The sequence below is a fragment of the Ixodes scapularis genome, unplaced genomic scaffold, assembly GCF_016920785.2.
Source record: "Ixodes scapularis isolate PalLabHiFi unplaced genomic scaffold, ASM1692078v2 PGA_scaffold44__24_contigs__length_19508400, whole genome shotgun sequence".
Taxonomy (NCBI): Eukaryota; Metazoa; Arthropoda; class Arachnida; order Ixodida; family Ixodidae; genus Ixodes; species Ixodes scapularis.
Window position 1 is genome coordinate 2,411,414 of NW_024609873.1, and position 13,327 is coordinate 2,424,740.

The window sequence follows — 13,327 nt, forward strand, 5'->3', positions numbered from 1 at the left end:
GGTTTTAAAGGGCAGTAGCACAGAAAAAACTTCCACAGTGAGATTTGTGTGCTTCATACCACCGGAAAAAAGATGTGAAGTGACGTGTAGTTGTAACATAGGAATTTTAGATAATGGCTAAGGCCGACATCAAACCGCACATTTCTGCATTCAGACACAAAAGGCACGTGCGAGCCACAGGTGTCCCGTGGGAGTTTTACTAATTTTCATGTCTGTAGGTATACTGTGAACTCTCTTATTGCATATCTTTTTTTTTTCTCTTTAAATTCAAGTTTTGGAAATAATTGCCAGATACAATATTTTGCTATTTGGAGTGGTATAGTATGTATTCATAATGTAGCGTAATATATTTGCGAGACTATTTTTATGCCACAGTTGTCAGGTTGCGAAATTAATGAAAATGACATGATTTACAATACATTAAACATGCAGATTTTCAAGGAACTCATCCGCCTCCCTCTTATTCACACGATCACTTCTCCAAAAAGAGGAATGGAACTCGTTTTAAATCGAAACACAGGTTGCAGTTTGGTAGACTTGTGCTACTGCTACCTTGAAAGTAGTTTGAGTTTCGTTTATTGGTCCGGACAAAACTTTACCCCCGCCCGCCCCGCCCCCCTTCCCCCCTGCGGTTCTTGGAAGTTTCGTGATTTTGTTTGCGGCTCTTAGCCCGGGTCAGCCTGGCCACGCCTGGTCTAGACCAAGATCATTTCACCTTGCTCGGCTGAGGCGGTAGTTAAAGATCCGTTTGTCGCCGTCAGGCCACGTCCAGGAGAGGGCTTCAGGAAATCCGGCCTCAGCTGGAACGCCTCGTCCCCCATGAACACACATGGAGCAGGGATTCTTGTGCTGGGCAGTGGCAAGTCCTTCGGCAGCTCCAGACGGCCTTGCTCAAGGAGCTGGCCGAAGGCAGACTGCTGGAGGACCCCTCCATCGCTCTGCTTCCCGTAGGCGCCAAATTCCACAACAACGAACTTGTAGTTGCTGTCGACTACGGCAAGCAGTATAGTGGAGTAGGTCGCCTGCAATGAACAACATTATTTTACTTAAGGGCGGTGTGGGTAACGTGGACTCGAAATAATTCAGACTCATACATTTTGTACTTCCAGTTAATTCAAAATATTTAAAATTTTGCCTGTCCCTCTATGATTTCAATGCATTTATAAGCTGCTTAATTCAAACATACTATCCTCCTCAGACCCCCTGTCCCCCCACAGGAACATTGGTTCACGGGCCATGAAAAAAAAAAGTGAAAGCCGCTTACAACTCCCTGTAACGCCGAATTAGAGCGCAGCTCTTGAGGAGGAGGAGGGAAGGGCGCTGGGGGGGGGGGGGTTAGACTAACCAGGGGGGGGGGGTCACGTGACCTTGGGGGGTCACGTGACCTTGGGGGTCACGTGACCCCCAATGCCGATGATGTCATCACTGACGTCACTGATGATGTCATCAGTGACGATGACGATGCGGGTACCGATGACGTCATTAGTGACGTCACTGATGACTTCACCAGTGATGATGACGATGACGATGCGAATGTCGGTGACGTCATCAGTGATGATGACGATGACGATGCGGATGCCGGTGACGACATCAGTGACGTCACTGATGACGTCATCAGTGATGATGACGATGACGATGCGGATGTCGGTAACGTCACCGGCATCCACATCGTCATCGTCATCATCACTGATGACGTCACCGGCATCCACATCGTCATCATCACTGATGACGTCACCGGCATCCGCATCGTCATCGTCATCATCACTGATGACGTCACCGGCATCCGCATCGTCATCATCACTGATGACGTCATCATCACTGATGACGTTACCGGCATCCACATCGTCATCGTCATCATCACTGATGACGTCACCGGCATCCACATCGTCATCGTCATCATCACAGATGACGTCACCGGCATCCACATCGTCATCATCACTGATGACGTCACCGGCATCTGCATCGTCATCGTCACTGATGATGACGTCATCAGTGATGATGACGATGACGATGTGGATGCCGGTGACGTCATCAGTGTGGATGACGTCATTGGGGGTCACGCGACATCGGCGGGGGTCACGTGACCTCGGGGGGTCACGTGCCCCCCACGAAGTCACGTGACCCCGGTGGGGGGCTCGCGCGGTGCATTATGGGACATTTCCCATGATGCACCGCGCAGTTACGCCGACGCCGACGGCGACGCCGACGCCGCTCAAGCCGGAAACGGGCCCCTAAGAGCTGCGCTCTAAAAACATGGCCCTTGCAGTGCAGAGACTCAATGTTCCTCTGGGAGGCCAATGTTTGTGGTGCCATCTATGAAGAGCTCAGCAAAATTGTTCATTCCTTTGTTGAGAAAACATGGCGGCTATCACCACGTCAACGTTTTACGCACGACGGTGGGGTAAGTCGCTTTTTTGTTGTTCATAACAGTTGTCATTCAAACCAATTGCGACGTGGCATAAAGGTTTAATGCCTAGAGAACACGTGGATGCCAGTTTTAGAAATATGTTGTCTCTATGGAGACATTTGCAGCTTATGGAGTGTAGTGTCCTCGCACAGGGACATCGGGTCCATGTGTTTGAACGTTTTGAAGTCGGTGCCCCTTGTAGAGCGTTTTTTTCTTGAAATTCAACAAGTGCGAACCATAGTCTAAAATAAACTTTGCTTTGTAGTTTCAGGGTTATCCACCAAGAAGGCTGACGAAGTTTTGCAATCAACTAGCGAACGGAAAACCTCCGATATTTCGGACTCGGAGAATGAAGACGACGTGAACAACGTGAATGGTGCGTACGATTCCGACACCGAGGAGTATGTTGGTTCATCTACTGACAGTGACGACGACTCCAGCGGAGCAGATATTTTGCAAAGACACGTTTTGTGGAAGGCGCCAGATTCTGCACCAGAGAACGACGTGGCTGTTCTCGAAACTGGGCGTGTATTCTCGAAAAAAAGATCAAAGTTCTCGCCTGTTGATTACTACAAGCAGCATGTAGATGACATCATGCTCGAAAAAATGGCTGAAAAAACAAACCAGAGAATTCTGAGGGTGCGTGGAACCATAGCTGAAGTCACTGGCCAGGAAGTGAAACAGTTTTTGGCTTGTTCAATGCTAATGGGAGTGACTGGCTATCCCAGAATATGATTTTTTTGGAAGAGCTTGGCTGTTAGTTCAATAGCTGTCACTATGCCACGAGATCAATTTTTCTTATTGCGATCTAACCTGTGTTGCCAACTTGACGACGACGTCAGTGATGACGATAGGAAAAAAGGAGAGACTTCAAAAGAGGAAGTAAGTAAGGGAGGAAGAAAGGAAGTAAGGGAGAGACTCGGAGAGTTTTCGGGACGAGATGCCTGTCCACGCCAAGCGCCCCCCAACCTCCCTTACTTCCTTTCCCGCCCCCTTCGCTCTTTTCTTTGATCTTCCTCCCTTTCTTCTCCCCCCCTCTCCCTCGCTGGTCTAATCTTTTCCACTAACCCTTTCCCCAAATCTTCGGCAGCTCGTTGCTCATCAGCCTGGCAATAAAGACCTCAATGTGTTGAAAGTCGAAAGATGTTTGTCCTGTCCGTCCTCTTCGTCTGACTCTTTCATATATTTTTGAACTTTGGAAGGTTGTGCCTTTCGTAGAGATGGTGCAAAAGGGCTGCTTGGGCTGGGAAAGACCCAACTGCTTTTGTGTGGATGAGCAAATTATCCCATTTTCATGGCGCTGCCCTATGAAGGACTACATTCCTAACAAACTGAACTCTGTGGGCCTGAAAAACTTTGTTCTCGCAGGAAAGGACGGGTTGATTTATGACTTCGTAATTTACAAAGGCAAAGAGATGTTTCCAGATGTTGGCATTGGCGTATCAGGCAACTCAGTCGTGAAGCTATTTGAGACAGTGCCTGCGTGACCTTCGTTATGTTACACGTGGTGCATTATGGGACGTTTTCCATAATGATGTCACAACCTTCGTGACGTCATTCGTTACCCTTGTGATGGTAACGTGTGAAGCCCTTATGGGAAACGTCCCATAATGCACTGCACGGTTACGCCAACGGCGACGCCGCTCAAGCCGGAAACGGGTGCCTATGAGCTGCACTCTAAAAAATTGTTTGGATGTTACTATCAAATCACCAGAAGTGACTAAACTGGTCCCATTCCAACCCAAATTTTTGGCCAGTAAATTATAAAGGGTAAATGCATAACAAAATGTGACTGGGTACGCCGTTTGCAATACGAGCTTGTACTTCCCATTGGATGGATCGCGTTCCATAACAACGCGACCCAAACATTTCCCGCAATGCTCACCCTTCCAGTAAAACCGGCAGACGACTCGGTTGTCACATTTGTATGCGTAACCACTGAGACAGAGTTTCGGCTTCCCCTAAGTGGTCTCCCACATCTCCATATTGAAAGTACAAACCATTACTGGGTGCTCCGTTCTATAGAGAATCATGAACACAAAGTTTGCAGTTGACAGATCTCGGATGCTGTGTGGTCTAGTATTACAAAGAAGATACCGGTTGGTCTCTCCTTGCATTGTTTGGGAAAGTGCACATGAAGGCACCCTACCTTCAATGACCTTATTTACTGACCTTTAAACTTGACCTGCAGTTTGCAATGCGATGGTTAACGGAGTAGCTTTCTGGTAAGGTTAAGTGGCTGTCCTCCACCCCATATTTTTCTACCCTCTTCATCTTCCTTTCTGATACAACCATTCTACACTGATATTTTTATTTTGTACTTTTGAATTTGTCTGTTTACTCATGTTTTCATTCCATCCTATGGAAGTGGCTTGAGAAGATGGCAGGTCTACCTTTCTGTGGACTACTAGCAACAAACGCAAAGGAGCGACACATTTTTTTTTTTTTGCTTCATGCGACATCGAGACAGTTCACTGATTCAAGCAAGGCTTCGTTCTTGAAGCAAGATAAATTTATTGAAGGACAAGGAAACAAACCTTTAAGGAACATATACTCATCAGTGCACTCAATAATCACATATCTAAAAATGAAGTCTTGGTTCCCCTTTTTACTGGCTACATAAATACCAAAATCATCAGTTCCTATTAAAAAAAAATTGAAGGAGAGAAAATAAATTTTCTTATTGTTAGCCCCTCACTCTGCTTAAAAAAAAAATATAGTTATTATTACAGCCCTGTTGCCTTCCAGTATCAAAGAAAAGTTAGTTCCTAGAACCAGGATTCCTACACTGTTCTAGTAAGTGGTGTTCGATGAAAAAGCATTTAGTGAAATGTTCGAACCTAGACATTGAAGGTACTAGGAAGCATGCGTTGGGTGTGTGGCAACTGAAAGTCCTCTCTGCCGTTCCCATCCTATCACAGTCAGTGACCATAGGTCAAGGGCTTGTCCGTGAACATAGAGACATTCCTCCTGTTAGTGGACTTGCCCTTTCTCCAAGCTTGTGGCTGAGTCCACTTCTTGCTTTCGAATCGACTCTTAAGGACAGAACAATATGTGTGCTTTGAGAGAGAGAAAGACATAAAACACACGAAACCTAATATAGCACCTTCCGTCTTTGTCTACGCAGACATTTGTTTTTACAACGACCACAATAAGATTGGGGATGTGAGAAATTCATAATGGTATTTCAATACATTTATGAAAATATAAATCTAATTTTTTTTTAAGGTACCTGGGCAAAGCCACATGAAAATAATTTCAGAGATAATGAGTAATCAATTTCTTCCAAATTACTAAAAGCGATTACTAGTAACGGTAATCCATTCTTTTAGGGCTGAGTGGCTCGTAAATAGTTACATCTTTCAAGCGACGGAAGCGAGTTCGATCCACACACGTGTCAAAGTCAACAACTCGTCCAGTGATGGATGTTATAGCTTGACAAACATACTGACTCCTCGGAGGTGCCCCCATATAATAAGCGAGTTTCTGCTTCTTGGAAATTGAAAGGTGCATCCTTTGCCAAACGGCATTACCTTCCAGCTGGGCCCATCATAAAAGATTACGCATAATTTTTTGCCCACAGGAAATGTGTTGTGTTTGCTCCGAGGTGACAAAAGTAACTGGGCTGTCTGAATGTTACACATTCGGAACTTAGCCCCATTGGGCGTCTGGTGCCTCTCCTGTAGATGAAAAATGTAACCAGTGCAGTCCGACTGTTAGCCTGGATTCTTTAACGTGCATCACACAGTAGTGATACACGACCACACGCCAATACGATGCTCATCTGGGTCAAGACGGGCACGGGTGGAGATCCAATCCACGATCGCCGCTAACACCTTTGGCCACTGATCCCCACCCCCTGAATTGACAGTCACTGGAAAAAAAAAGAAAGCCGTTTACAGCTCCCTGTAACGCTGAATTAGAGCTCAGCTCTAGAGGAGGAAAAGGAAGGGGTACAGAGGGGAGCGTAAACCCCTCCTCCCTCCTCATCCTGTCTGCTAATCCTCCCTCTGAGCGGCGTCACCGTCGCCTCACGAGGGTCACGTGACTTCACGGGGTCACATGACCCCTGTGAGGCCATGTGATGATGACGTCATCATTGACATCACTAATGACGTCATCGGCATCGTCACTGATGACGACGCGTCCCATAATGCACTGCGCGGTTACGCCGACGCCGACGCCGCTCAAGCCGCAAACGGGCGCCTAAGAGCTGTGCACTAAAACTTCTATAGAAGGCTTAAAAGAACGAGCTGAAGTCACTACAGTCATGTCTCGTTAATATGGACCCCATTAATATGGATACTCCGCTACATGAAGACCACTTTCGGGGACAAACTTGGAAAATACATGCATTTTTGTCTCATTAATTTGGACAATTCACATTATGGACGATTTTTTACGGGTATGGAGGTGTCCATATTAACGAGACATCACTGTATTAGCAGAAGGTGACCAACACGTTTTACAAGAAGGTACCCATTCTTTTAATGGAGCCAAGGGAGGACGTCATTGGTGTGACGCATTTAAACGTCGTCCAGGAGCGGTGTAGCTGGTAGGTCCGGCATCTTTTCGGCAGTCAGGTAACGGTCGGGTATGGAGTCTTGCCTCTGCTGCACGTAGCTGTCCGGAGACACCATTGTGTCCAGCAGCATTGTGTCCAGCTTCATGGGGGGCAGCACAATAGCGATGTACCCAGAAGACCAGGGCTGAAAACGAAGAAGAGGTGTTATGCGCAGCACACAGTGATCAAACGACCATGCGTGGCTTCGGTCATTAAAGGGGTGATGCAGCAATTTTTGTACTTTGCGCGAATACCGCTTAGAACGGATCCCTGACGTTAATGACCTATGAAACATGCATTTGTTTTTCACCCCACGCAATAGAAGTCCCAGAAAAAATTGAAAGAAAAACGAGCAACGTTCACCCCCTCAACTCGCAGCCAGAACAAGCCGCCACGTGATCTGAAGCCGATTATATGCCGCCAATGTTGATCATAGCCACGCGCTGGGGTTGGCAAAGCACAGGACACGCACTAAGTTCCAGACATTGTTATGCACCGACTGGACACGGGCCACTACCTGAATGCTTCTCGAACAAGTAATTATCACGAGCCCAAATCGAGTGCCCATGCAATGCTCAGGTCCAATCTGTGTACCGTATTCAAATATCGTCATTGGGGTGTACTGCGATCCCGACGTTACGTCATCACATTTTGCAAAGGAGAGATTAAATGAAAATGATTGCTTTTGTCCTTGACAGTAGTACACTGCAACAAAGGCGTTTCTTGGCCAGTGGCGTTCCGTGCCATTATCCTAGAGTCCCACTAGTGCCAGTAAGCTTGTGTAAAGTCAAAAACATTCCAATTGAATATTGTTGCACCGCCCCTTTAACTGTGTAGCTCAGTGGTTCTCAACCATCGGTGTTTCGCGGACCCCTTGTGGATCGGCGGAGACGATGGAGGACCGTTCGTGGTGAGGGGAGGGGAAAGGTATAGGTTAAATATAATAATTATTTAATAATTAGGTATAACTAAGGGCTAGTGTGAAGTAGACCTCTGTTATTGACATACACACGAGAAAACTTGCCTGCAAACTGAAACATTTCTTCTCGACCTCAAAAAGATGAAATTTTTATTGCCGGGTTGACTAACTTCGCGGACCCTTAGAGTGCCTTCAAGGGCCCCAGAGGGTCCGCGGACCCCCATTTGAGAACCACTGGTGTAGCTTATGGAACTCAAAGCATGTTACACAAGACTTTGTTCCTCATTTTTCTATTTGTGCTCCGAGTCACAAGCTCTGTACTTGAAACCAAAGAGGCTGATGGTATAAGATGCTTTTTCAATTACACTCATTATGGCTAAAGATACTTTGGTGGTTGCGTACATCAAAGTATGCAACCAAAGCGTGACTCTCCCATGGTTGTGCTGAGATTCGTTGTTGCTGTCTGAGCGGCATTAACAATAGCCCCCCTCTCAAGGATCCAGATAAGAGCACAGGGATTAAAACCAATGACACTAAGCTCTTGGTGCTGCTCTACTAATGGGAAAATGGTACACTGTCATTCTAAACAAAGGCCACTGATATCAGTTCAAGCACTTGAAGAAAGTGATTGCTTCTGCAAATGCTCAATTCCTGAAAACACCCTCTTGCATGTGGGCCTTTAGGGGTCAGCAATCAGCATGACCGATCAAACTAAAGCCCACTGGGACACATTGGGAAACCCTTAAAAGATGTTGAATATTACAACTGCAGTTCTCCTAGAAGTGACGGCAGTAACTAGCAGGATTTCAATCCCACTGAGCTCTTCCTTAAAAGTAACTAAGTTGTAAAATACAAAAACAAGAAACACTCAACTGGTTATTTTTGAATTTCATTCATAATTCGGGGCCTTAAAATGAATGAGGGCCCAATTTCACTATTTATCATTTGCTGACCAGGGGCTGATCCAGAACTCCGTTTTGGGGGGGAGAGGGAAAATTCATGAGGATACTATCCTCCCATTCTTTCTTGTGAACCAGGGGGTCCACCCATGTCAAATTGCCCTCCGAGAAGGGGAAGGGGGGATCAACTTTGTTTGGGGGGGGAGGCCACCCCCGTTCCCCCCCCTTGGATCTGCCCCTGTTGCTGACACTTATGCACGTAGCTTCCAAGGTTTGACGTCAGAATTAATTTTCTAAATATATGCTTACTGCAAAATACCGTATTTGCACGAATATAACGCGACCACGAATATACCGCGAGGGCAGGTTTTGATGCCCTCAAAAAAAAAAAAAACTATTATTACTATTATAACGCGAACCGAGGCCGCGTCAATTTCTCGCACTCGGGGGCATAGCAGACGTGAAAACTCAATGAAAATAGAAGGAATATCAGTTTATGTTTCGACCGCACTCGTCCTCACTCCTCAGGTCCTTCCGTTTACAATCCACTTGGCGTCTACCCAGATAAGTAGCAGCACGGCACCCGCTTGTCTGGTAGTTCCTTTTTCTTCCCTGCGAGCTCCTCGGCAGCCCACAATCCAAACAAGGCACGAAGTAGAAGCACCAACACACAAACACGAGATCACTCTGGAGCAGAAACTAAACAATGCGCAGGCAGAAAAAAGACTGCTGATTCCACTGATCTCTATGTCTATTTGCTGGATCACATTTGACCAGCTCCACCTATGGACGGGAATGCGGCCACAGTCGGCCATCTTTTTGGTAGGGTCATATTATCTCTAGCCATCACAGTAATATGGCGGACAGCGCAATGGCGGCAGGCTGCCATAAAATAGCCGTGGATCTAGTACCCTGTATTGTGGGGACCATGGGTGATATTTCGTGCTTGATCGAAGTTGTTCGACGAAGCAGATTCTTGAAATCCGGCATGAACGGTAGCCTCATCTTTGAGGACCCGGCGAAAGTTCTACGAAAGCGAAGCACCGGGGGAAAGCAGCGCAGCTCGCATCGAAAGCAGACTCCGTACCGGCATCTGCTTTCGATGCTTCTTTTGATGCGACTTTCAATGCGTGCTGTGCTGCTTTTCCCCGGTGCTGTGATTTCGTGAAACTTTCACCGAGCCCTCAAAGATCGGGCTACCGTTCACGCCGGGTTTCAAAAACATGTTTTGTCAAACAATTTCAATCAAGCACGAAATATCATCCACCCTATTCTGACGGCGGCCTGCCATTACACCTGCCAAAACGCTGTCTGCCATGGGTGGATGATGGTGGCTGCAGGAGCTGTACGTTGGCTAGAGGTAATATAACTCTACCAAAAAGATGGCCGCCAGTGGCCGCATTCGCGGAGCGGGCAAACGCGATCCAGCGATTGTCATAGAGATCAGTGGCTGAATCCGATACACGATCACACTTCTTGTTATGGTCCCTATGCATAAACAAATGCCTCGTGTTGCACGATTGCGTAAACACGGTCAATGGTCTTGGCTTGGCTTGGCTTGTGTTGACTTGACTTGGCCCGGCTAGGCTTGGCTCGAATTGGCCAGTGCCCGCATTGCAGCATGGCGCGCGCGCGCCGAGTTTCTGCGGTGTGCACGCGTTGCACAAACACAAAAGCGATAAAAACATTTTTTTTGTTTTTTAATTGCCCCTTCAAGTGGCCCAATAGCTAATAAATTCCCTTCCACACCCCCACTTCTTTTCCCACCGGATCTTTTGCATTGAGCCGGAGGGATGGCTTTCTCCTCTGGCTTTCTCCAGACTCGCGCGCCTCGTGGCTGAACTCGATTCCGAATATAACGCGAGGTGCATTTTGGAGCACGTAATTTCGGAAAAAAACTCGCTTTAAATTCGTGCAAATACGGTAAACATTTGGTTTGCATGCCTCAAACCTTCGTGCAACTGACATAAAAAACACCAAACAACAACAACAACAGGCCATCTGCACGTGAAATTTGCATACTAATAACTAGGTGGTACAGTCAAACCTCGACGTAACAAACTTCTATGTAACGAAACCCCCGATGCAACGAAGTACACAACCTTTTCTAACTGCAAGTGTATGCATGCCATGCATTGTTTACCTCTACGTAACAAATTCTCGTTTGCCGTAATTTCGATGTAACGAAGTTTCATGGACAATTCAGCACAAACTTTTGGGCCCCAAAGAGATTTTGGGAAGCACACGCACTGAAAAGGGCCCCCGATAAGGCGCAAAAGGTGAAACGGGCCGCCTAACTGGCCCATCTGGCCCAATGCACCCAATGCTGCGGAGGGTGCCCTCTGGGGAGAAGTCGGCGAATCTGGCGAGTGTGGCGTACAAAACGGCCACTAGAGGACACTAGAGCCACCGCTGTTTCGTCCGTCGGCTTCATTTGCACTGTGTAGATCGGTTGAGGCCTAACTGAAAGCTTGCTTAAACACCGGAAAGAATAAACACAAATTCGGGACGCAAACAGACGATACACCTGTTTGCGTCCCGAATTTGTGTTTATTCTTTCCGGTGTTTAAGTATTTACCAACACGCTCGTTTTTTAAAGTTGAAAGCTTGCGTTTCTCGTTGTTTTGGTCAGCCCATGCGTTCTGGTATTGAAGCCTAGTGACACTTTTTCGTGCATTAGTGCTTTAGCACTATGAGCTCCGGCAAGCGAAAGGTGTTGTCATTTGAGCAGAAAGCGAAGATTGTGCAAGCAGTCACCAATGGTGAAAAGAAGAAAGATGTTGCAGCCCGGTTTGGAATTCCTCAGAGTTCGCTGTCGACGATTTTGAAGGCGAAGGAGACCATACTTGGCTCATTGAAGAGCAGCATAAGCGGTCTACGTAAACGACTGAAGCTGGCGGTCTATGAAAACGTTGACAAGGCTGTTTTTAAATGGTTTATGTCTATCCGGGCACATAACGTCCCCACAACTGCCGCTGTACTGCAGTAGAAAGCGAAAGGTTTTGCCTGCCTGCTGGGTCACAATGATTTTCAGGCAAGCAGCGGAAGCCTGGACAAGTTCAAGGGCCGGCATGCGATTGTGGGAAAGGTAAACAGCGGAGAATCGTCTTCAGCCGACGCACTAGAATCTGCCGCATGGCTTGAAAAAGAGATGCCGGGAATGCTGGAGCGCTATGCACCTGGGGAGATTTACAACGCCGACAAAATGGCTTTTTTTTATCAGATGCTTCCAAATCGGACGCTCTCTATCAAAGGTGACCATTGCCATGGCGGTAAACAGAGCAAGCTCCGCATTTGAGTTTTGTTATGCGCAGATATGGACGCCAGTGACAAAAAGGTGCCGCTTGTAATTGGGAGAAGCAAGAATCCCCGTTGCTTTGCACACTCCCGGAAGCTCGACGTGAACTACACATCAAACGGCAAGGCATGGATGACCAGAGACATTTTCCGCGCTTGGCTACAAGCTTTTGATGCTGCCATGAGGGATGCCAGCCGCAGTGTGTGTCTTGTGCTAGATAATTGTTAGGCACATCAACGTTGAAGATGTAGGCCTCACCAGTGAGGAGCTAAAGTTCCTGCCGCCCACTGCATGTTCTCATCCAAACGCTCGATCAGGGAATTATAAACAGCGTAAAGTGTTTCTACCGTAAACGGGTCGTAGATAAACTGGATCTTCGACTGAACCGTCTGACGAAAGTGGACATTTTCCAAGCGTTAAAAATGCGGACAGCCTGCTGGAAGGTCACGCCAAAGGAAGCTATCGTTAATTGCTTCCGAAAAGCTGGACTTCACGATGTGGCTACCACAACCGAGGCCGCAACAGCCAGCAGCTGTGCCGACCAAGAGATGGCCGATGACCAGGCTCTTCACGAAGCGTGGCGAAGCCTTCAAGGCGATGGAGCCGCCCTTGACAGCGTCGACCTCGACGACTTTCTGTACGCTGACTGCTGTCAGTGCGACGGAGGAGGTGACCGACAAGGCGATAGCTAATGATGTTCGTGGGAACTTGCAAGACGGGGACGACAGCGAGCCTGATGAGCAAGACACCTGCGATGTCCCCAGTAACCATGAAGTGGTGGACGCGATCAATGTCTTGAAGCAATTCGCGAGCACACAGCAAGATGAAGACGCGATGCAGGCCGTCTGGCTATGCGAACGTCGTGTGATGCCAATAATAATGTCAAGAGTGGCCCAGAAAAAGTTGACGGACTACTTTCAACGGAAATAAAGGCGTTCTCGGTGAGCTTTGTGAACCCGAAAAACATTTCTGGAAACTTTTTTTAACGCTAGCCCCGAATTTCTATGTAGCGAAATTTCAATGTAATGAAGTAAATTCCGAATTTTACCTACTGTGTTACATCTAGGTTTGACTGCATAATGTGCCTTCAACTGGTGTGTTTAGCAACCATGAAGTGGCAACAAATTACATCAAAAGAGCCGGCGTGTCGCGCTGTCGGTGTTGCGATCCTGAAGGTTGATCGTAGGAACTCCAGCAAGAAAGGCGAGCGAACGCTCGCCTTTCTTGAATCCCAACTCCT

General features: G+C 47.2%; 1 protein-coding gene across 1 annotated transcript in view; it reads right to left on the minus strand.

Annotated features, from left to right (window-relative positions):
* Nucleotides 1–6,842: 6,842 nt before the first annotated feature.
* LOC121837508 (protein Abitram-like) overlaps nucleotides 6,843–13,327 on the minus strand; it is a 101,861-nt gene continuing 95,376 nt past the window's right edge. The window contains exon 5 of the mRNA XM_042293109.1: nucleotides 6,843–7,116. Coding sequence (XP_042149043.1) covers nucleotides 6,934–7,116 — 183 coding nt within the window. The 3' untranslated portion in view covers nucleotides 6,843–6,933. The remainder of the gene's footprint in view (nucleotides 7,117–13,327) is intronic.